Source organism: Trichoderma gamsii (assembly GCF_001481775.2).
Source record: "Trichoderma gamsii strain T6085 chromosome Unknown Scaffold_6.2, whole genome shotgun sequence".
NCBI classification, from domain to species: domain Eukaryota; kingdom Fungi; phylum Ascomycota; class Sordariomycetes; order Hypocreales; family Hypocreaceae; genus Trichoderma; species Trichoderma gamsii.
Genome location: NW_020171343.1, coordinates 1,041,293 through 1,064,740, shown reverse-complemented (window position 1 = coordinate 1,064,740; position 23,448 = coordinate 1,041,293). Strand labels below are relative to the sequence as shown.

Below are 23,448 nucleotides of genomic sequence, written 5' to 3'. Positions count from 1 at the left end.
TTGGCAGCGTCGCTTTTCTATCCACGCAACGATAGTAATCTCTTCTAATTCTTCAAAATTCATGATTGCAGGCAAAGTTCGCAAATTCGCAATATTCTTTCCTCGACCCAACAAATCCTGTCATCTCTCTCCTTTTCCCGTTTTACTGCGCCTTCTTAACAGTAGATGCCGCCTTTACCTTGGCGAACACCTTTGCGGTCTCGCTAACGCTCTGCTTGATAAGCAGCAGAGGAATAACAATCCAGAAGAAGTTGCAGAGGAAGTAGTAAGCCCAGAAGTAGAATCGCTCCGGTCGGCAGTAGACAATGTCGTTGACAACCTCCTGGAACGTGCAGATGGCGTAGTACAAGACGTCGCCGTACAGCTGGCCCAGGCTGATGATGAGCTGGAACGGGTGGCGCAGCGGGTGCTCAGCAATGATGAAGTAGACGCAGACGAAGGACATTGGGCCCCAGAAAACAGCAGTGACGGTCTCCATGCAGACGGTGAAGGCGTCCTGGGTCATGTAGCGAGAGTCAGAGAGGGCGTATTCCTTCCAGAGCTGGCCGAAGATGTCTGTCTTGCTGGCCATGTCGAATGCATTGTAGGAAAAGTAGCCTGCATATCTAATTAGAATTTTTGATAAAGAAAAGAAAAATGGTAGGAGAAAAGATAATATGGCGCGGTAAGCCATGATGATTTGGCTTGCTCCCATTCTCACTCACCTTCAAAAAAGAGATGGATGCAGCCACAGAGCGCAAACCACAGCGCTATTGAAACCTCGCCGGCGGCCATTGAGGGCCTCATCCGCTGAATTATGCCATAAGTGATTCCAAAGATGACGACGCATCCCGCTGCAAAGATGGACACGAGCGGCAGCGCTGAAAGAGTGTTTGGCACGTAGGCTGGCAGCTCCGTGATAAAAGGGGAAAATGGGTGCAGAGGCAGCTCCGCCATGACTTGCTCGATGGTGCTGTTCATTGCTGCTGCTGAGTTGAAGAGAAGGTCAATTGAATGAAAGAACTGCTGATGATATTCAAAAAAGAGTGACACAAGCAAATATATATCACAGCAGCACGCGTCTCTGTTTGTGAAAGCATTCAATTTTTTCCTCCAACACCTGTCCTTCGTAGATTGGCTGCTGGTGTATGACGGCCCAGCGCGATACGAATACGGCTAGTTTTTGTGCTCTTAGCAATTTCAGAAGGGGGGCGGTGACGAGTCGTACCGAATGGGGCTTCCATTTGTCTTGGGCCTGGCGCAGCTCTAATCTGGGGCAAGATTTGCTGGCTTGGCACGGGGCGGCTATCAGATTCGCAAGACTTTGCGTTCATCTTGCTGTCTTATTCAGTTTTGCTATACACCAAAGAGACTGGCAAACTGACGAGCAAATGCGCGTAATGCTAATTCACAGCTCTATTTGGTGGGGTATATTGCCATAGTCGGGATCTAACAGAGATCCGTCATCTCCTACAGATTTGTAGCGTATGCTGCAGTGTATAGGTTAGCAGTGCGTGCATGCATCTACGCCATGCGAGAAGAGCGTATTCGCGCTGTCGTTGTGATAACCTCACATGTAAGCTTGAAACTCTTCCAGGCTGGGATTCTCCACAAACTGTCCGCGGATTCCACAAACACGGCTCTCAGTTGACGTGTAACATGTCCGCGGACGCCGAATGTTACTTGCGCCACTCTTCATCCAGCATCAGTGGAGATGGGAAACGCAATCCCTCGGGGAAAATGCCATCTCCTATCCGACTTCATATTGTTTATTAAGAGACCGCGGATTGAGCATGGCCCGTATCTGATATAAATCGTTCGTCATCTTCTATCTCTTGCTGAGCCAACAGCTACCTAATTATTAACAATGGTATATAAAGTGTGAAAAGAAAACCCAGCCCGCCAAGCTCCTCGCTCGCATATCGCTTACAGTACAACACCAGATTCAGTCCTTTAACTGACCCCCAGCTCCCTGCGAGTTAATACAATTCTAGTGACCCTGCCAATGTATTTCAATCTTGACCAAAAATTCATTACGCCATTGATACATACTTTTTCCCCCCTATCCCCTTTGATCAGGTGTACCTGTGAGATTCGCTTCCTGGGGGGCTGTCTTGGTAGCCGCCTTCTATGACACTACCAGGCAATTCCGCAGGTGCATGATACACGCCCATTTCGTAAATCTGACCGGGCGACTGTTTAATCTTTGGAGTCTGGGGGTCTTCAACGGAGATTTGATTGTTCGGGAGCTCACTTCCAAGAGGCACTGCGTTGTTTCGTGAGCGCCGGTAATAGTAGATGAAGGCACCAAACGCCAGCAGAAATGCCACGCCGAGGCCGATGCCGACGCCTAGTCCGATTTTAGCCCCGTTGGATAGGCCCCCTGATGATTTTGACGACGTGCCGTTGCCGCTGCCCGTTTCAGACGCTGAAGATGATGTGCTTGATGCAGTGGACGAGGCGGTTGTCGAGGCTGGCAAGTCGCTTTCGTGGAAGTTGAGCTGGAACATCGGGGCGTACAGGATCATTGTGCGTGTAGACGTCGAAGATTCCCAATATTTTGTAGTTCCTGAGCTTGTCTCGGGCGTCGTCACGGTGATAATTGTTGGAAGTGTTGCGGCTCCAACGTCAACGAGGTGAGTGCCGGAACAGAAGGCGGTTTCGACAGTTGAGTGTGTGACGGTTGCTGTGCATGTGTTTCCATTTACATTGGCACATGCGAATCCTCTGGTATAGTGAGTAGATAGTTAGCCAATTTGTTCTTCTTCTTGTCAATTCGTGGGACGAGAAAGCCCAGTATAACATGCTATACCAAGCCATGTCAACTTACGTTGGGCAGCAGCCGATGGCAGTCTCTGACGGCACCAAAGAAAATTGCGTCGACCATGGCGGTCTTTGCCCGTAAACCGCCGTACAAGCGCTCGTGTATCCCGCGGGACAAGCCAACCCAGGAGAATAGAATCCCCAGCCCACAAAGGGCCACGTCGGCGAGGCAACTCCGCTGGATGCTGGCGGCCAGCATGCCGTATTGTCCATCACTTGACCACCACTTGTAGGATTGCACGACTGTCCATTGTACGCGTTGTCGCATGTCGAACAGCCCGGCATGAAGATTGAGCAAGACTGGGGCATCGTCCATGTTGTGGTCAGAGGGCCGAGCAGAACGCCCGCCACGCCTGTTTGTGCCATGATGTCGATGTTGGGCGAGACGCCTTGCCTGTGTAAGAGGGCTGGAGACGAAAAAATGGACGGCGGCAGCAGCAACAACAGCAACAGGCTGAATGATCCAAACAAGAGGTTAACAAAACACCATGTCGCAGAGCTTCGTGATAGATTAAAAGTGGCAGATGCAACAGCGGATGGAAGCGCCAATGCAAAATATAGCGTGGGAGCACAAACCAAGGGCCTCCGGATATCCCTTCACGTGTATGGAGTCGCAGCAGCGAATCCTACACAAGTTTTTTTTCCCTCTAGTGCTACAACAATAGCATTTCCCGACTCGAGCTAATAAGAAGAGTACATACACCTGCTATGTATGTTGCTGTACATGCAGCCTATGTGGATTTGCTCTCAACACAAACCCACCCCTGAGGCTCCAAGTGCCAACGAGCACACCCACCACGACGCCAGGAATCGGATCCTTCTCTTCGCATGCCTGCCAAGCAGCCTCTTCTTACTGGCTGCTGGCGACGCAGCAGGTAATATCCCGACCCGACGGCCCAATAATCGACAGACATTGCCGGCTCTAGCAGTGGCAGACACGGAGGTGAGGCATACAAGCACTACGAGACATACAAGTGCAGTTTTCCAGATTCTGCAAGTGGTGAAGCAGACCAGCAAAACGACGATGCCAAATGCTAGGCTCAGCGCTTAAAGAGAGCCTATAGACGGTCTCCACCCAACGCCGATCCTGGCCTGTCTTGCGCCCAGCTGAACTATCTCGAGTGCGGATTGACAGGGGAGCTGAGCTTACAGTACCCGGAGACAAGCATCTCACCATCGTCGTGGACGAAAGTTGAAGGATACTGGCTGTACTAGTACTACTGGGTTATATAATTCCCTTGAATGTAGCTCTACCTCTATGTCTGACTGTTGCTCCTCACCGCAACTTGTACCAGCTCGTGCAATCTGAGACAACTTGACGACAACAACGGATTCAAACCCAAACCTTTACCCAACTGACTGCTAGTGAGCTGTCGCGCCAAAGACAAACACGTTAGCGCAAACAGTAGCGTCTTCCTTTTCGGCCAACTCAGTTCACTTGACATTTGGTGCCCTCCGATCCTACGGCAAGCTCAGAGTGCCCTTTCTTGAGGCTCAGCCCCCAACCACTTCTGGTATTTGGCAGATTCGCGTCCTGATCCTTCTGCGAGCGCCTTCTCGAGCCAGGTAGTCATGCGTTTACCAGGGGGTTCCTATTCTTACGATCCCGGTCTGTCTTTGTACCGAGTTCCCATCTCAGGCAGGATAGAGTATCTATACACCACCATGGCCATATAGTCTACCGTCCCTTGAATTGTGAACCATGATTCTGGCTAGATCGATGTTACAGAACAAGCAACGGGTGCGTCAACAGAAAGGCACTATTCCCGTGGCGCCCCCCATTACGGCTCTCATCGTCGGCAGCGATTTGCCCAGCAAGCGCCGTCAGAGTGCGGCTCAGCTTTCTTTGCCCAACGCTATGCCTGTACACAGCCGCATAGCCGCATCAATGCCGCCTTGGTGTTTGTCTAGAGGCCCTCTTAGCGGCCAAGGCGAACTCGTTCCTGGATCTTGGTTCAGGCGCTGAATAGTTACTCCTTTCTTCGGCGTCGACGTCTCATACCAGTGTGCAATTTTCATCAGACTGTTTTTAAATCAATACAGACGCATAAACTCAGGGGCTGATTGAGGTGAGCCCTAGTAGATGCTGTGCTTACGTCGCAGCGACGCTGTTCGCCGCCCACTGCCATGTGCAACTCAGCCTGACAGGGAGATTTTGAGACGGCTGTAGCCACGGATTGAGCCTCTGTCCGCGATTTGATCCATGTCCCCTTTCACTGGCAAAGTTATTTGCTAGAGATTACCGCACGTGCTGTAGCGGCGGGTGGGAAAATTTGTGCATGAATTCTATCCTGTCTCAAGGATTCAACATGGCAGCGAAATGCTCAATCTGGATGGCCCATACCATCATCGTAATAATAGGTCACATCGCATATTTTTCAAGACAGACAGTATACATGGTAAACACATATGTATATTTTGTTCAACTATTTGGTAGAGTTGCTGGAGCACTCGGTTGGATTACAGATTTACGAACTTGTAGACTGAAAAAACTAGCCGACGCTTGACAGACTAGCATTACCAAACGCCGCTTGGTGTCTGGTCTGCATCAGATCGACGCGAGATATCTGATCAACTAATCGTCCGTTAGCATAATGTTGGAAACACATTGTGCAGTGAAAAGACGATGGCAATGGGAATTATCAGGGATAAAGTGCCTTGTCACAGGCGTTATCATCAGAGCATATGGCTAAGTTGACCGTCGTGATATTTGTACATCATATAAAAGGAGAGAGAAGGAGGGAACATGGTCGCTTACCATTAGCATTGTATGCCATAAGGTGGGTAGCATGGATTGTGCTGTGCATCTTTTGAGCCAGTTAGCTGAGAGCTCAGACATTGCAAATCCACAATGCGGCGCGAATGACTTCAGATCAGTTCCGAACATTTTGTCTTCGTCGCCAGAAGCTCAGACATATGCTTGTCATTGTTTATTCGAGCTCATCACGAGAAAGTTGGATGCAAGAAGAATGTGTGGGTAAACTAACAGTATCACTTCGAAATGTTAGCACCAATGTCAACCGGCAAGCTTCAGTATAAAGACAACAAGTTTGGGCCAAAAGATCAGGAAATGCATGAATGGTAAAAAAGATTGTATCCTCATCGGAAACCCGAATAGGACTCGTCATCTAAAAATCATCACATGACGCTGGTGAGATAAGAGGAGTAGAAAAAGCTTACCTTGATATAGATCAAACATGTATCTTCATGTTACCTACAACGCATCACTGGACACTGATATCAAGATATTAGCCCCAATATCCAGCGTCATATGATCCAATTTCAGACATCGACGAGATAGAATCAGTGGGCGAGGTTTTCTAGGCCTGCCGCAAAATGGCGTGTCTTGCTCATTATGATATCGGAGCCCAGTGCCGTTTCATCATCTAACATCGGAATGGCCGAGGAACTTGTGACGATTACGTTGGCATACCTTGTCAAGTGAAACTATTCATTCAGGTCAGCTCAATGCCATACAATTGCAATTCAACAAGCAACAGAAAAAGAGAGATTGAGAGACAAAATCAGTCATAGCCTAAGAATATCGTCAAAGGAGACCTCAGCCGGTAATTTCCAGCGTATATAGTTGTAAAATTGATCATCATATTGTGTCAAGGTGAAAAAAAAAAGCAAAGAAAAACAGAATGTGCAAGGGTAGCCTACCATAAAGTCCATGCGAGTGGCAGAGACGCCGGCATCATACTCAAGCTCGATACCACTTGGTAGTCGGATCCTATTCGAGACAGTTAGCAAGACGATCAACTCGTTGCATGCAGAAAGAAAATATTTCAGCTGTCCGATAATGGTTCAGACTGACGTGCTAAACGGTGTTTTCACTCCTGTGGTCAAAGACTCTAGTTTGCGGATTTAGGGTTTCATCAGGTAGTGGACGAAGGAAAAGAAACACAAACGGCGCACAAACTTACATTGAGCTTTGCCATTGCAATTTTTTTTGCAGATGGAAGAAGAAGCAGAAAAGAAAAAAAAGTTCCGGCAGAAATGTTTTCATAGCTTTTTTTGCGGGCGGGGCTGTGGATCAAGTAGAGTTGCTAAGGTAAGCCTACACGTGACTTCGCTCGTCTCTCGCGTTCAGAAGGTAACTTCACTAACGACGCGTTTGTGCTGTTCAGCTATATAGAGCGGAGTGAAAGCATATCGAAGCGCTCATACCCCGATCTCTCTACTATTAATAGTAATATCAGCTACAATGCCTGAGATTGCTGAAGGAATGTATACTCTATGGAGCCCCAAATGGCCCAAAATTAACATCGTGTAGTCGCGCGGATAGTACACTTCCTCAACAAGAGGCTGGTGGGAAAGACGATAGCTAAAGCCTCTGCTATAGAGGACAGCAGCGTCTTTGGCAAGGTCGGAACTAGCGGAAAAGAGGTGGAAGAAGCCTTGAAAGGGAGAACAGTATGAAAAATGCACCCTCAAGCCTGAGATGCCATGCCATGTCTGACTGCTGCTAGGTTATATCTGCGGGAAACCAAGGAAAATACTTTTGGTATGTGAACAGTCAATCTATCAAGCTCACAGCAGGGGTTTGTTAACACCTGGTGCAAGGATAACATTGGATAAACCGCCTCATTTGGTTATGCATTTTGGCATGACTGGTAAGCTTGACTATACTCCATTTCCTTACTCTGCTCATGCCACTCACACATCACACGCAGGCTGGGTGCACATTAATGGCGAGAGAACGGCTTATACAAACTACTACAAGAAAATGAAGGAAAGCGACATTGAACAATGGCCTCCCAAATTCTGGAAATTCCACCTCAGTACCACTGACAAGGAACCCGTCGAAGTCGCATACACCGATGCTCGGAGGTTCGGCCGCGTGCGACTCGTCGACTGCCCTGGCGATTCTATTCGAAAATACTCTCCGCTGGTGGAGAATGGCCCGGATCCCGTGGTTGACAAGGACGTTTTCACGGAAGAGTATCTTCGCGGCAAGATACAATCCCGTCACGTCCCCATCAAGGCGCTGTTGCTTGACCAGACTGTCATCAGCGGCATCGGAAACTGGGTTGCCGACGAGACGCTCTACCAGTCCAAGATCCATCCGGAACAGTACTCGGACACCTTTAGCGATAAGGAGATTGCGCGCCTGCACGAGGCTATTCGCTATGTGTGCCAGACTGCGGTGGACAAGCTCGGCGACTCGAATGAGTTCCCTGAGCACTGGCTCTTCAACTATCGATGGGGCAAAGGAGATAAGAGCTCAGCGCCCAAGCTTCCGAATGGCGAGAAACTCGCCTTCATAACGGTCGGCGGACGAACTAGTTGCTACGCTCCTGGTGTGCAGAAGAAGACTGGCGCTGTCGTCGCCGGCGCCAAAACAGAATCGATAAAGGGCGAATCAGAGAAAGCCGAGCCTGCAAAGGGCAAGGCTGTAAAGGCCGAGCCTAAGGAAGAGGATGACGATGACAAGGAGGCAGTTGAAGATATTAAACCAAAGAGATCACGAAAGCAGGCGGCAAAGGTTAAAGAAGAGCCAGAAGAATCCGATGGAGAGAGCCCGCCTGCCAAGAAGAGGCGGGGCAAAGCTGCGGCGGAACAATCAAAGCCCACTCCCGTGAAAAAGGAGATTAAAGAAAAAATGACGGAGGAAGAGGGCGGTCGTCGCCGGTCCAGCCGGCTGAGGAGGTAGATGCCGGAAAACGAATAATGGGATGCTCAGGTATGCGGGGATTTTCTTGGAAAGAGTTCAGTATATGACGCCAGTTGTATGACAGCGATGATGACCAGCTAGATGTACATGCAATATACGATTTGAGATATATAGTTCTGTTCTGTTCTTCGTGTATCTAGAACGCAGTCGCGAGACTTTTAATCGTGCCCCCATCCATATAACCTCCGTTTATCCTCCATCCCCGGAATGTGAAGAAGTAGAAGTAGAAGAAATCATAAATTATCGTGCCGTTATATAAAGCCCCGCAACAAAAGAGAGGATTCATCCATATCCATGCTCGTGTTCGCCCCATATCATGCAGTAACATTATAAGTCAGAAAGGAAAAGAAACAAAAAGTCTTTCAACGCTGCTGTAAAACAAAGATTATCCATAAATGTCAGGTATAGTCATGATCCGGAATCCAAGCGCGCCAAAGAAAGACGTCATAGACCTTGAATAAAGATGCGCTCAAAAGAAATTCGCAAATACGATGTCGTGTATCTCTTGTAGTCGTTTATATGTAAAAACTGGAAGGAAGGGGTTGCTTCCGAAGAGGCGTTCGTCAAAGATACGTCGGCAACATCTCCAGAATGGGTTGTGGTTTTTCATAGTTCGGCTTGTAACCCGACAGCATAATGATGTCCGTCAGCGTCTGGGAGTAAAGGAATCACGGTGACGATGTTAGTGAATCGTTTCCCGTTCCTCTTGTAGTTGGCGATTTCCACTCGGACTTCTTGATTGGCTTGGATGGCCCATCGCATCTTTGTGATGGGCTCGGCGGATTCTGAAGACACCCTTAACCCGGTTGTCTCATTTGCATAAGGAGGATATTGTAGAAATCGACAATTTCTACCAAGAGTCTCTGAGGCAGAGTAGCCAGTCAACTCATAGAATCCCGGGGAGGCATAGATGATGGGTAGATTTGGTAAGCTGAGATCGCACAATGTGAGCGAGACGGAACAGTCGAGAGGGCCGAGTTCAATGCAGGGGTTTGGTCGAGACACAAGTCGGAGCTAGTAGTTATAAACCAATTAGAAACAATTTCAAGCACATGGATGCTCTTACACAAAATGCAAGAGAAAAAAGAAAAGAGAAAAGAGGTGGTCGCCTTACCAAGATGCCCATCACATCTAGTCCGCTAGCCGAGTAGATGCCGGGATAAATCACCGAGTCTTGAAGTTGTACCCAAGCAGGGGAACTGTTGCTGCCTCCAACATGACTGGCAGGCTGGGATGGAAATTGGTACTGGTCGCATAGAGGGTTAATATCGGGCTTTCGCTAATACTGGCCCCCAATCTAGAGGCGAGGACATCGATCTTACGTCGAGAGCATGGTTTTCCCATGGATTCAGCTGCAGCGGCATTTCTGAAGACCCTGAGGGAACCATTTTGGCGTCCCTTGCATGTAACATGGCTGTAAAAACGACAATAGCTGGGCGATGTTGAGAGATTTGAAAAGTTTGGATTATTTCAATTTCATACGGCTCTTATAGAGAGTTTGAAAAAACCAATGGAAAAAAAGTGAGGAAATTAAAAGTCGTACAGCATGAGAGAAGCGGATTGCAATATAGCAGCGCTTATTAAATACTATTTTCAAATCCAGGGATAAGAATACAAGCTGGCAAAGCGGATAGGAAAGTAAGCCTGGGGAGAAGGGCAAGAGAAAGACAAGAGACGAAAACGGCCACAGAGGATGTTATTTTGCGCGGCTCCATTCAAAGCCCAAAACCCGCTCCATAATGTTTGCTCCCTCACCGTCCACTCCCTCCTGACATAATTGTAATGGGGACGACCTTTTGAGCATTGGGGCCGGGCTTGAAAGCTTGATTTCTGACGCAGCCATGGCGCTTGTTTGTTGGCACACGCCGGCAGACGGGCGGCGCTGAGGTAGCCTGCAGGTGTGTGTGCAGGGGGGCCAATCTGCAAAAGGTTGAACATCTTCGATACAAGGCGCCCATCTCAGATCAACAGCACGGGAGGCTCTGGCCACCATCGAGAAGGCTGGCAGGGCGAGCGTCTCAGCGAGCCGCTGTTAGCGCACTACCACTTGGCGTCGGAAATACCCACTCGGTCTGTTAGCGCTCAAAGCCATCGTGGCCAAGGGGCCGCGGCGAGCCGATGATTGGTCCGATGCTGGGAGATATAACTCGGATGGCGATCGGGTTACTGGGCGCCACTGCTCTAGGACGATCGGAAACCCCAGCCTCTAATGCTGGTCGAAAGTCGCATGAGTAGTTTCCCATCGGCGGGGGGGTGCGCTGTAGAGTATCTCTTTTCTAACTCGTAATGGCGTTTCCGTTGCCTAGATTATGAGCTTGGGAGTTCTAGGCCCCTGATAAGTCTGAGTTTCTGCTGATGGGCGCAAGAATGCGGCATTCGACCTTGCGATCATATATCAGGCCACAATCGAAGTCAGGCCTCGCTTTCGTCATGAATCGAGCAAGCGGCGAAATATCAAGTGACAGAAAGGAACGGAGCCATGGAAGGAACTTTGACATGCCGAGTTATGCTGCCGCTGATTAGTACAAAATCGGCCATAGCCAATACTACCCAGTACCAGTTGATCGCACGAGTATCAAGTAAGAGTGGTAATGCAAATGGTACGACGTACCTCGTACTCGGTGCTCCGGTTTGTCGCCAACTTCTTGAATAGACAAGCAAGGGCTGAGACATGAGTGGAGTTACATGACGCTGCAGCCAGCCTCAATGTTGCACAGTTACGGTGAGAGCGGAAGTTGAGAGCTCTAGAGACAGCGCAATGCAAAGCTGAAGCATTCCTTGCCATTCTCCGCGACTTGCAGCTGTGGCTGCGTCAGTCATAAGCAGCTAGATAACGCAGTTGCAAGCATGGGAGCCCAAGTACCTGGTCCAGGTTGCTGAGGCAGAGGCAATACTATGTTGGAGCTTTCTCTTCTTCCTCCTATCCTTGTGTGGATATGCCCAGCATGCAAGTCCTTGACCGGCTGCTAGGTCGTATGTTTGGCGCTGTGGTGGACAAACCAATGCACCCGGCCGGCAGGAGCATCACGAACAGAGGTTGCGAGATTTAGATATTGCTTTTGTCACGATGTCTGTTCTGCGACAAGCCAGCTAATTTCAATGAAACGGCAGGGAAATCTGCCGGTGCCATACTGCATAGAGTATCATGCATTGGTAAGAAGCAGTATAGCTGACGTTGAAGGGCTCCGAAGCTAGCAAGGGGTTCGGGATGCGCCGTGTCCTAGCCTGGCATCGTTTGTGAATCAATGGAGGAGGGTTGGACCGTTCGCATGATTGAGATAGCACTGCCACGTCAGTCTAGTGGTTGGCGAGAGTAAAAGAATCCAATTGATTGATGCTGCTAAGAGAAAATGCAATAGCCAGCATGCGACGAATAGCTGATGATTCCGAGGAAGAATAGCTGCCGGGTCTTTGCTTGCGGATTATCCTTTTTGCTGCATCGGTGCAAAACTGTTGGACCGTTCTTCCGATCTATGGACGGCGAGTTGGTTCTACACATGAAATCAGCTTTGGAAGAACAGACTACGTAGAAACAATGGGAGCTATCGTGTAATGAAGTAGACAAACGCCTTACATCTTCCAAATATGGTTTTTAGCTATGAAACTAAGCTGCTGTCATGCACGTCTGGTGTTTGGAGTCGTAGTGGTGCCCACTCAATTAGCAGGGGACCGGCTTAGGTAATTGTCAATTAACAGCACTTGGCAGATCGCGTAAGTCAAGCGCGTCTTCAACCCCCACCATGTATGTTAATTGAAGATACAGCGGCACTCCAGTATCGACAATCTGATGCGAAGATGCAGATGCTGTTATGAGGCAGCCACCATTTGAATACCTTCAATTCAACTCCATCGCACAATGTCTCGCCGTCTATTCAACCGCGGTGGTCGTACGACTGCCGCATCAACCAGCACCTCAACAACCACCACCATCACAGCCTTGCCTGACTACGAACCGCTCTCTTTCCCTCTTTCCGACACCGCCCGACGAGAGCTGATTGAGCTTTCAAACCATCGCGGCGCTGCACCGTATGAGGCGCAGCTAAAGGACTCGATTCGCCATCTTGGCCTCAGCGTGAGTGATCTCAACGAACGTCTGCGCAGAGGCCAAGATCGACTGGCCATCGTCTCTGAGCGCCGAAAAGAAAAAGATGCGGACAAGACGGCCGAAGAGGAGCGCCTTGAACAGCAGTTGCCCGAGTTCGAAAACGACGTCGAAAAGTTGACGCGCGAGTCAGAGCGTGCGCTCAGAGAGACCATTGATCGAAAAGCCGAGCTGGAAGACGAGGCTTCTGTGTTGGAGGACCTCAGTACCACTGCGACAACAAATTCAATAGCCCAAACAAGAAGTGCGGCCGCGACGCAGAGCCGACGAAGGCGTGCAAATGGAGTTGATAGCGACGAAGAAGAAGACGCCGCCGCCAATGGGACCGACGAAGGCGACCGACAGGAACCCGTGACCAGCGTCGTCGATACCTTTCGAGATCTCCGCGCTAAGAAAAGGGCAGAATACACAGGCCTCAGCGTCCACCAGCGCTACGGCCTCAACAATGACTATGTCGGCTTCAAGAAGCTGTGGCATGAAGCTGCGGCGGGCGAGGACGGCCCTCCCCTGCCAGATGCTTCACGATGGTTCGACTCCAATGGCGAGCCCGACATGACAATCCCCAATCGTGACGCGCAAAATGGCTCCTTTGACGATGATGAGGAGGTGGCTGTCTCGCGAGAGAATATCAGTGTCAACTGTCCTTTGACTCTCCTCCCCATGAATGAACCCTATAGAAGTCGCAAATGCCCACACGTATTTGAGAAAGCCGCCATCCTGGATTACTTGCCTTTTCGCGGCGAGCTTCAGTGTCCCCAAACGGGCTGTTCACAGGTGAGAACCTCCTCTTCATTTTTTTTTTTTGGGTATGATCTTATGCTAACGGAGAAGAAGAAATTCTCTCGAATACACTTTGAAGAAGAATTCTTCCTAGACGAAGCTATGAAGAGGAGAATACAGCGCTGGAAGCAAGCTGAGCAGAACCGCCAGGATATGGACGACGAGGATGAAGATGATGCTGACGAGTCGCTTCTTGTTGGCAGCCAGCGACAAGCTAGAGGGGGCAGAGGCAGAGGAGTCAAAAGAGAGGCGAAACGGGAATTGTCATGAAGCTGCGTCTACTGATGTGAATAATGTAGAAATGATACCCATAATGAATTAAATCACGAGTCCGGCCCAAAACTCTTTACTTATTGAATACTTTTTCTTCCCAGTGTCCATGCAGATATTGTACAGTGACTTCCACGCCATCAAGCTATCTCTCCTGTTGCGCGATTCATCGCACATCGTAAGGGTATCATATCCTCCTATTGCCATATTTGATACATGCAAGGCATATATACGACACATACCTCTCAAGCCAAGTAATTTTACAAATCAACCAATCCCTTCTCCATCCAGTAAACAAACACTATACCTTGCGCACAGCAAAGAAATAGTTGCCCACCTTTTCACTGCCCTTGACCTCCTTCCACCCCAGCCCAGGCACATACACCACGCCCATGACGTTTGCGCTGTCCCAGCCCTTGCCAGCCAGGAATCCCCTCAGCTCCTCCTCATTGAGATATTTATTCCAATCGTGCGTCCCCGGCGGCACGATGCGCAGGATGTCCTCGGCAATCAAATTCGTCGTCAGCCAGCTCATCCACGTCCGCGCAATCGTGCTCATGACGAGCCACCCGCCCGGCTTGACAAACGGCCGCACCTTGTCGAGGAACGCGCCGGGGTCGTCAATGTGCTCGATGACTTCGAAGAGCGAGACAATGTCGTAGCCTTGCCCTTCTGCCGGGATTTCGAGCTGCTCGATGGACGACTGCTTGTAGGAGAGCTTCCTCGCCAGTAGCGGGTCCTTTCGCGCATGTGCCTTTGCAACGCTCAGGACAGACGGCGTGGGGTCAATGGCCGTGACGTGCTTCGTCGAGGGCAGCCGGGCCGCGCTCTCGGCGAAGATGCCGCCGCCGCATCCAATGTCGAGGTACGTGACGGTGTCGTCGGCCCTGCGGTCGTCAAGCCGAGGCGCCGAGTCGGAGGCCTGGAGACAGCGGCGGATGAAGTCGTGGCGCAGGGGGTTCATGAGGTGCAGCAGGCGCGAGGACCCGTGGGGATCCCACCACTCGGCGGCCAGGGCATTGAAGTGCGAGACCTCGTTGGGGTTGACGGACGAGGTGGCAGAGGCTGAGGCCGAGTGCCATCGCGGCTGCTGGGCCTGCGCGGCGAATGGCAGCGTCGCAGCTCCGGCTACAGGGATGGTGGTGGCCTGCAGCGACGGGCGAGGCACCAGGCGTCGGAGGGCCTTTGTCGCTGCCCGGGTCGGTGCGGCCATCTGCCCTGGAGTGATGCGATTTGCGCCCGGAGGTGGTGAGTTTGCGGATGATGATGGTGATGGAAAGGCCAAGCTTCGGAGGCTCGGGGTGTGCGGAGCTCAGCGGGTTTGGATGCCGAGACGAGCAGCAGCGCCGGGTATCGAATTGGGCCAGAAGGATTGCCAGACCAGAAGCCCACCACCCGGAAGAACAGCTGACGAAGAATTGAGCTACTCCGGCCTCGTCTACCTCTTCCCTCCTCAGGTTCTCAAAGCAACTGAGGGGCCGTTCTGGCGTGTCGCTGGACCCTTAGCTGGGCGGTGGAGACCCGGGAATTGGGGCTAGAAAAAAAGTTCGAGAATAATGAATACCCGCGCGGTTGGCTACTGAGTTCTGTATTGAGGCTGACATATCCGGCGTCTTTCTTTGTTATTATGATTTATTGATGCTGTGTAAGCAGCTGTAAATGTTTGAATCTCTTCAATTTCTACTACCTGGTATCAAGGCGTCTTTCGTGTATAATGGCTGGATGATGAGGATGAAAGCATAAAGTATTAAACCCTGGCCGCTGATCATGGCACCTCGCATACCTGCATTTACAGTGCAGTCATCATCTTGCCAATTTTTACACAATCAACCTTGCTGTATAACTTATATAGCATCTCAATACACGTTAATTCCACATCTCCTTCTCTTGTATTATCAATCACTCGCTCAATCCAGCATCAAGAGCAAGCAATCTTTTGGCCTGAGTCCCAAACTAACACGCAAAAGCAGAGCGCTAGTGCCGCCACGGCTCCTCTCTCGGCTTACACATCATTACCTCGAACCGCGGGATTGCTGACAACAGGCACGCAGCGCAAGGGCTGTGGATTAGTCCTCTAATGCCATCATCCTGCAGCGCAGTAAGAAAAGTCCCCGGCCCATTATCATGAGACGAGAAGCCGGCGCACCGAAGTTGCGGGTTGGAGTCTATTGGAAAGTTGCTTAGTTTTGTTATGTATATATATCTGGCCGAGGCCCAGCGCCGAGCCAGCGTAAAGACCGAAGAAAAAAAGAACGTTTCGTTTTCTCACAAACTCTATTCATAGCAGTCTGCCTCTCTGTGCGCTTCAATTTGTTTCCTCCGTTGTTAATTTTATAATACCCAATTCTGCCGCTGAAATCAACAAAACGCAAAGAATTCGACCACTCAAACAAATCAGCACTGCGACCAGCCAACTTGACTTCCAGACCTCGCTGCAGATCGCTGCGCCCACACCGCGAACTATCTCCATCTCACTCTCAACGGGGGTCTCTGCTCGGCATTTGCCCCTCCATTGACTCTCGGCTTTGCCGCTACAGACGTGCTTCACAAGCTTTCAAATCAACCCAGCGGCGCCAAAAATATTGGTTCAGCTCGGCGTGCTCTAGCCGGCCCGACAAAGTCCAGTCAAGGGTCCAGTACTTGCCCGCTCGGGGTTCTTCGCTGCGTCGGCCGTGGAAGTCCGTCGAACAAAAAGTACCCCATCCGTACTGCTACTGCGCTGTGCGGGCTTGGGTCTCCGTTTCCCGAAGGTAGCAGCGTCAATCGCAAATCGTCATATTCTTCCGAATTCGTCGTCCTCTTTTTTGTCCTGTCATCATTTCTTTGGGACAATTCGAACAAACAATTCGAACAACGGAAAGGAGCAGAGCAGCGCATATTTTGATTAACTTGTGATACCCAAAACAACAACAACAACACACAACCCGCCAAAACCAGCAACAATGCCTTCCACCACCCTGGACCAGAGTCTCTTTGACTCAATCCCAGACTCCATCGAGGCTTTCCGTACGTGCTTCTGCCCTCTGCCTCACTCTCCCTGTTCTCCCATTTTCTTTTTGAGATGCAATGGCTGACTCTCCCCGCCAACTACAGGCAGAGGCGAATTCCTCGTCGTGCTTGACGACCCCTCGCGCGAAAACGAAGCCGACCTCATCATCGCCGCCGAAGCCGTCACCACCGAGCAGATGGCCTGGATGGTGCGCCACTCGTCCGGCTACATCTGCGCGCCCATCACCCACGCCCGCGCCGACGCCCTCGGCCTGCCGCCCATGGTCCAGCGCAGCGAAGACCCGCGCGGCACCGCCTACACCGTCTCCGTCGACGCCGCCGACCCCTCCGTCACCACCGGCATCAGCGCCCACGACCGCGCCCTCGTCTGCCGCGTCCTCGCCGACCCGGCCTCTTCGGCGTCCAGCCTGCGCCGCCCCGGCCATGTGCTGCCGCTGCGAGCTGCTCCCGGCGGCGTGCGAGCCCGCAACGGCCATACCGAGGCTGCCACCGAGTTCTGTCGCCTGGCCGGCAAGGCGGAGGCGGGCGTCATCTGCGAGATTGTCGACGACGGCGAGGTCGTTCCCGGACGGGCGGTGCACAACAACCCTGGTATGCTGAGGGGCGAGGCCTGCATTGCTTTTGCGCGGAAATGGGGGCTCAAGGTCTGCACGATTGCTGATCTGGTGACGTATGTTGAGAAGACGGAGGGCAAGCTTCCGGTCAATGGATCAAATTGAGGAGGACGGAAGAATGGGGATGAATATGGAATCTGAGAACGAAACAAAGGAAAAAGAAAAAACGGATCATAATAATCAAGGAAAGAAGAAAACATCAAAAGACGGATAATGCATAACGGGGGGATTTCCTTCGACGGTGGATTAAGCTGCTCAACCATCACTCACAAACACACACTCCTACTCCCATCTAGTTTACCTGCATCATGTATCTATGTATGCGTACCTTATGCATGTCTTGACGGTCATCTTTGGTCATCTACAATTAGAATTAGCCATTTCTGCGGCGTTGTTTACATATCAATACATCAATGTATAGCCTGTTCTGGATACCAAAGCGAAAGAAAAGAAGAATCATGTTATGGCCAATTGACTCATCTTGTAACCAAGGGCTGTTATAATATATGCTAATGAATGATGTTTTGCCAGCCAAACTCCTCTAATGCTAATGAGCTATACAGCCTACCGTATGATATGCAATCCAGATATACCTTAGTAATAATAACACACAACAACTACGCCATGAAATCCTCCTCAATGCTGCTCCGTCCACCGCCGCCACTCTTCTTGGTTTGGTTCAACCCCAGTTTTAGTTCAGCAGCCTTCTCAAGCAACTCATCTGTGCTGCTGGTGCTGCGGTCGGGCAGCGGCGCTGCCGTATTCGAACGTACTTGCACCTTGACTTCGCCTTGTACTCCATCCACCCTGATTGTCGACACAGTGGTGCCTCCTGGCGGCGGTCTCAGGTTAGGCTGCGGCGCCATGCTGACAAGCTCGCGGAAAAAGTTGTTTGCTGCCTCACAGCCGTCCAGCAGCCATTTCAAACAGATGGTGACTCGCTCCTTGGCAAATGGATTGTGATCGTCGTACGCGCAGCAGTTGAGTAGGGGAACAATGCCGTTGTACTTCATCATCTGCATCTGCACTTGTGCATTGCCAGGGCTGCTTTGTCCCGGTGGTGGCTGCAGAAGCGTTGCGATGATGGTGAAAATCTGGCCCTTGATGCCACTCCATGGGAACTTGTGGGCTGGTTCCTGCAAAGGTGGTGGCGGGGGCGAAGGAGGAGCGTTCTCATTTCCGGTAGAGTATGGCCGCTCAACCATCAGGTCGCTGTTACTACCGTTTGCGTTGGAAGTGGCCTCGGCTGTTGGTGCACGCTTGGGGACTTCAACCATGGGCTTTTTTGGAACTGCCGCCTCAAGACTGCTGAGAACCGTGATGAGGTCGTATATAGCCTGCCACTCAATAAGATGAGGTCTCATATCCACCATTTCGGCTGCAGTCGTGAGAAATTCCAGGTACTGGGCCAGTCCGTCCTTTGCTCGTTCCATATCCCAGCTGTCAACAGGGAACTCGGACGGATCGCGATTCTCCTCGCGGATTTGGGCCTGCAGATGCATGAGAGCCGCACACTCGGGCACAATTCTGCTTCGGAAAAAGCTGAAGAAGAAGTGTACCAGCTTGAGGTCCTTGGTATGATCCTTGGGGTCCTGGATGGTGGTGCTGGTAGCACGAGCTCGAAGCATGTGATTGACCAAACGCAAAAGGACCGTCTGTGCTGGAGAAATGATATCCTTGGGGATTCTCAGAGAGTTCCAGGCATATGGCACCAGAGCACTGTGGTGGATGGCCTCGACAATTTGCGTTGTGACCTGGAAAATAAGACTCTGCTCATCCTTGTCCCATACTGCAATGAAGACGAGCAATTCACGGAGCAGGCTCTTTCCACAGTCCAATGCAAGGAACATTCTGCATCGCGATTTTTGTAGATTCTCTCCGACACGTGTTAATCCAGATCCTGCGTGGTCAAGAATACATGACTTGATAATCATGTGCAGTGCTTCAATTTGTTTGGGATCCAAGATGTTGGGCACTTCGGTCAAGAGTCCAGTCAGCGGGCCGTCCCCATAAGACTCATCGTCATCAACCTCTTCGTCGTCCATCATGTCATCCATATAATCATGAGGATAGTCGTGATCGTGATGATGATGGTGGTGGCAGTGATGGTGATGGTGGTCCTCGTCATCATGGTGGTGATGGTGGTGATGATCGCACTCCACTACTTCATCGCCACCCTCAGCATGCTCGTGCTCATGCTCGTGCTCGTGCTCGTGCTCATGCTCATGCTCGTGCTCGTGCTCATGCTCATGCTCATGCTCATGCTCATGCTCATGCTCATGTTCATGTTCATGCTCATGCTCATTTTCGATTTCATGAACATGCCCATGCTCGTGATCATCATGGTGGTGATGGTGATGGCACTCATGATCGTCTTCATGGTGGTGGTGATGACGGAGGTAGCACTCATGACACTCATGGCAGTGTTCATGGTCAGAGAGGTCCTCCTCAGCACCCTCTGGAGGTGGTGAGTGATCTGCTCGATAGGAATGGGCATAGCGATGGACCAGATTATTCCGGCAATGCTCCGTGCGTGATTGTGCAAACTCCACAGATGGCATGCCGACGACCCAATCCTCGTAATTGGGATCGCGCGCTCGAAGCCACCATGTATCAATCTCACGAGATACACGGCCGTACAGCCGATCTTGCTCAAACTTGTCCGTCTCGTCCACATTCCAAACTGGAATCGTCTTTTCATTACCCTCCTGCACGTCAACTGGCGAATCAGCAGGAACATCTGGAAGCCAGTTCCAGGCCAATGGTCGGATTGGGGCTAGGTTTCCCGGCGGCTTGTCTGCGTGGTTCTGGACATAGTCCTTGAGCAGCTTCCTCGCTGTGTCGCACATCTTCGAGTTCCGATCAAGCCAGTGCTGAACTTGGTGCTTAGCAGCGTCGGGCCGGAACCCTGAACCATCACTCATAATTTCTTCCGATCCTGATAGCGCACCGTCGTCGTCAAACAAAACATCAAACCAAAACGACATCTTGTTGCGATCATGCTTGGCAGTCCAGTTGTGAACTTGCTGTAGCGAAGTCACAAGCAGCTTCTTATCTGAAAGGAGTCAGTACACTTCTTTTTCCTCCGTGTCCAAAGATAAGACTATCACATACATAGTTCGGTAATATCCGTGAGCTTCACCCTCTGAGCCTCATCCAGTATCTCGCCGTCATAACCCTTACTCGTGACGTTGACACACAGGATGATGGTTTGGTAGACCATCTGGTCAAAGTGCACTGCGGCACAGATGTCCTGAGGGACCTCGGGCTCAGCATTTACAAGAAGATTCCGAGCAATATGCATAAGCTTGATGAGCGTCCCCAGGTCTTCCTTGACAGAAACATGGTTGAGGACGATCAAGGCCGTGCTCTCCTGAGGGCTGACTCCCTTATTTGGATCATTCAACGCAGATAGCGGTCCCACTGACCGTGACGTTAGGCTTGGGATAGCAGCGGCAAAGATCCTTGTCAGCCATATCCAGATTGCTACATTGCGTGCCAGAGCCTCTCTGTTGACACTAGTTAGCCGTCAAAATAAGCTTCAGGCCTACGCGTAGGCATATTATTTGGAGGGGGAAAAAGGCATATTTTACCTGGCTTTCCTAAGCGTATGAGTCTTTTCCAGCGTCTTTGAGATCATCGAGCTCACCCTGGCTGTGGTCTGGGGGCCCATGGGAGGCGACTGGGTGAAATGGCCCTCTAAACACACGAGAGCGGCCGAGAAGCACCGCTCCTCGATGGTTTCATTCGACACCTCGCTGCCATTGTCCTGCGACGGCGCAGCCACGACATCCTGCCCAAGAATAGTGGTGTCGTTGATATCGACCGTTTCCGTCATCCTCATCTCGGCGGCCGTTGCTAAAGTTACCGTTACACGCAGATAAAAGCTTTAATGGCTTGAATATAGCCTTGGCTGCAGGTTATGAAGGCTGAAGAGCTGAAGGGCTCCGCAAAAAAAAGTTGCCGGCTTGGTAAGCGAGCCCCGCTGTATCGGGGATAGAGGGTGAAGCGATAAGGCAGCGGACTTTGGGCGCTGTAACTGGCCAGTATTCAGCTCCGAATATAACGGAGAAGCAAAAAGTCTCCGCGTCGGCCAGAGCAGTATTGCTTGTTATGTTTATCGTTTGTTCATGAGATGTCTATACCATTGGAAATATAGGCGTCTGCTTGTCACATGTGTCTCGACAGGTACTTGCGCACTCTGACATAGGTGCCGCTACACTTTGTACTCCTACGCGGGTGCGGAACCAAGATCTAGACTGCCGTATCCCCAGTGTGACTGTTCTCAAACAACATGACATGTGCAGGTAGCTGTTTATCAATACGCTTGAAATAAGTAGATACAATCCTCTAGATGCAGCTCTAGTTTTTCTCAGCTCTGAGCTATAAGGATCCGATCCCTTGCTTCTTGTGATGGCGTGCTCTGCCCGTAGTCTGTGAATCTGCTAATCGGACAAGAAAAGAAAAAAACGTGCCCCTCCAACCCTATCGATAGAGGGGTAGCTCTGTAGCGCAACCACGATTTTGTTGCTCCTACGACTCTGCCGTCTTGTTGAAGAAGAAGAATAATCCCATCAGCTTGCAAATCTCTGTGTTCAGCTCATTTTACACGTAAGTCCGTACGGCAAACAGATTATTTGTTCCAATATTAACTACAGTGGCATCAGCTAACTCTCTGGGCGCAACGAAGCAGTCACAATGGCCGACCTCCCCACCTCTTTCGATCGTATGTCGCAAACCTCTTCCTGTCACTCTTGCTGTATCTAGCTTCACAACGACTATCAACACAGTTCTAACTCTCAATCTAGAGCCCATTCACATTGGTGTTATTGGCGGCACCGGCCTGGCCCAGCTCGAAGGCTACGAGCCCATTGCCGTCGTCAACCCCGTCACGCCTTGGGGCACTCCCGCCTCGCCCATCTCCATCCTCTCCCACAATGGCGTAAACGTGGCGTTCCTTGCCCGTCACGGGGTGCACCACCAGTTTGCGCCTCACGAGGTTCCCAACCGCGCCAACATTGCTGCTCTCCGCCATCTCGGTGTCCGATGCATCATCGCCTTCTCTGCCGTCGGCTCTCTCCAGGAGGAGATCAAGCCCATGGACTTTGTGGTCCCTGACCAGGTTATCGATCGCACAAAAGGTATCAGGCCGTTTACCTTCTTCGAGGGTGGCGTTGTCGGCCATGTTGGATTTGCGGACCCGTTCGACAACAAGCTGGCTCAGATTGTCAAGACTTGCGCGGCGCATATGGAGGGCGAGGGCGTGGTGCTTCACGACAAGGGCACTCTCATCTGCATGGGTAAGTCCACTCCTTTTGACGGCTGATGACACCGAGTCTGTGTTGGTTAATTCTCTTCTTCAATATAGAGGGACCTCAATTCTCCACCCGTGCCGAATCTCACATGTACCGCTCATGGGGTGGCTCCGTCATCAACATGTCTGCTCTCCCCGAGGCCAAGCTCGCTCGTGAGGCAGAGATTGCTTACCAGGTCATCTGTATGGCAACCGACTACGACTGCTGGCACTCATACGAGGATGTCAATGTCGACATGGTCTTGAAGTACATGCAGGCCAACAGCCAGAACGCCAAGAGACTGGTAGGAGGTGTCCTGGACCAGCTTATCAAGCTTGAGCAAAGCGACCTTGTTCTGGCCAAGCACTGGGAGGGCACTTCTTCCGGAGCTGTCAAATTCATGACTAAGCCTGCTGGAAGAAACCCTGAGGCCATGAAGAAGATTGAGTACTTGTTCCCAGGCTTTTGGGAGAACTAGACTGGATTTAGAAGATAAACTTGGGGCGTTTGGTAGGTGGAAAATACGATGACCAACAAGTCAATGGTGCGGGCTTGGCATACATCTAAAGTTCAACAGCTGTTGCGACTACATTTCTTTTTTATCATGCTGTTTTTATTGCTAATTTGCGCTTTTTCCATTTCATAGAAGAACGAGAAGCCTTTGCGAGATGACAAGAGTTTGCCCTATAAATCTTCAACAGATACAACGTTTAGATAGCTCTAAAAGAAGAGAAGAAAGCGGAATCTAAATATAGCCCTCTTTTTCCTGGACATAGCAGTAGAGCCAAGTGATTGCTCTATTTTGGATACTACATGTAGAATGCCTCTAATCCTCTACTCTTATCCTAGACGTCTTGTAGTTAGAACTCGGGAAGGGCTAACGAGTTTGTCTGCCAAGCT

General features: G+C 50.7%; 10 protein-coding genes across 10 annotated transcripts; 4 read left to right on the top strand and 6 right to left on the bottom strand.

The window, feature by feature from the left end:
* Positions 1-142: 142 nt before the first annotated feature.
* TGAM01_v202630 (emopamil binding protein) lies at positions 143-960 on the bottom strand (the record flags this gene model as incomplete). Its single annotated transcript, XM_018805071.1, has 2 exons — positions 143-597; positions 705-960. 2 exons carry the CDS (start codon positions 958-960, stop codon positions 143-145), a joined length of 711 nt encoding a protein of 236 aa, XP_018661795.1.
* Positions 961-2,054: 1,094 nt separating this feature from the next.
* Positions 2,055-3,168, bottom strand: TGAM01_v202629 (hypothetical protein; the record flags this gene model as incomplete). The annotated part of the gene is made up of 2 exons (XM_018805070.1): positions 2,055-2,706; positions 2,810-3,168. The coding sequence occupies 2 exons, from the start codon at positions 3,166-3,168 to the stop codon at positions 2,055-2,057; spliced, it is 1,011 nt and encodes a 336-aa protein (XP_018661794.1).
* Positions 3,169-5,294: 2,126 nt separating this feature from the next.
* Positions 5,295-5,609, bottom strand: TGAM01_v202628 (hypothetical protein; the record flags this gene model as incomplete). The annotated part of the gene is made up of 2 exons (XM_024549032.1): positions 5,295-5,377; positions 5,561-5,609. The coding sequence occupies 2 exons, from the start codon at positions 5,607-5,609 to the stop codon at positions 5,295-5,297; spliced, it is 132 nt and encodes a 43-aa protein (XP_024406271.1).
* A 496-nt stretch (positions 5,610-6,105) lies between these two features.
* TGAM01_v202627 (hypothetical protein) lies at positions 6,106-6,811 on the bottom strand (the record flags this gene model as incomplete). The annotated part of the gene is made up of 3 exons (XM_024549031.1): positions 6,106-6,249; positions 6,466-6,535; positions 6,729-6,811. The coding sequence occupies 3 exons, from the start codon at positions 6,809-6,811 to the stop codon at positions 6,106-6,108; spliced, it is 297 nt and encodes a 98-aa protein (XP_024406270.1).
* Positions 6,812-7,531: 720 nt separating this feature from the next.
* Positions 7,532-8,458, top strand: TGAM01_v202626 (formamidopyrimidine-DNA glycosylase; the record flags this gene model as incomplete). Its single annotated transcript, XM_018805069.1, has 1 exon — positions 7,532-8,458. One exon carries the CDS (start codon positions 7,532-7,534, stop codon positions 8,456-8,458), a length of 927 nt encoding a protein of 308 aa, XP_018661793.1.
* A 3,877-nt stretch (positions 8,459-12,335) lies between these two features.
* Positions 12,336-13,631, top strand: TGAM01_v202624 (hypothetical protein; the record flags this gene model as incomplete). Its single annotated transcript, XM_018805068.1, has 2 exons — positions 12,336-13,355; positions 13,416-13,631. The coding sequence occupies 2 exons, from the start codon at positions 12,336-12,338 to the stop codon at positions 13,629-13,631; spliced, it is 1,236 nt and encodes a 411-aa protein (XP_018661792.1).
* A 301-nt stretch (positions 13,632-13,932) lies between these two features.
* Positions 13,933-14,844, bottom strand: TGAM01_v202625 (hypothetical protein; the record flags this gene model as incomplete). The annotated part of the gene is made up of 1 exon (XM_018805067.1): positions 13,933-14,844. The coding sequence occupies one exon, from the start codon at positions 14,842-14,844 to the stop codon at positions 13,933-13,935; it is 912 nt and encodes a 303-aa protein (XP_018661791.1).
* A 1,729-nt stretch (positions 14,845-16,573) lies between these two features.
* On the top strand, positions 16,574-17,359 carry TGAM01_v202623 (hypothetical protein; the record flags this gene model as incomplete). Its single annotated transcript, XM_018805066.2, has 2 exons — positions 16,574-16,637; positions 16,725-17,359. The coding sequence occupies 2 exons, from the start codon at positions 16,574-16,576 to the stop codon at positions 17,357-17,359; spliced, it is 699 nt and encodes a 232-aa protein (XP_018661790.1).
* Positions 17,360-17,871: 512 nt separating this feature from the next.
* TGAM01_v202622 (hypothetical protein) lies at positions 17,872-21,098 on the bottom strand (the record flags this gene model as incomplete). Its single annotated transcript, XM_024549030.1, has 4 exons — positions 17,872-19,105; positions 19,802-20,309; positions 20,369-20,763; positions 20,848-21,098. The coding sequence occupies 4 exons, from the start codon at positions 21,096-21,098 to the stop codon at positions 17,872-17,874; spliced, it is 2,388 nt and encodes a 795-aa protein (XP_024406269.1).
* Positions 21,099-21,952: 854 nt separating this feature from the next.
* TGAM01_v202621 (hypothetical protein) lies at positions 21,953-23,026 on the top strand (the record flags this gene model as incomplete). The annotated part of the gene is made up of 3 exons (XM_018805064.1): positions 21,953-21,980; positions 22,063-22,554; positions 22,623-23,026. 3 exons carry the CDS (start codon positions 21,953-21,955, stop codon positions 23,024-23,026), a joined length of 924 nt encoding a protein of 307 aa, XP_018661788.1.
* Positions 23,027-23,448: the final 422 nt, after the last annotated feature.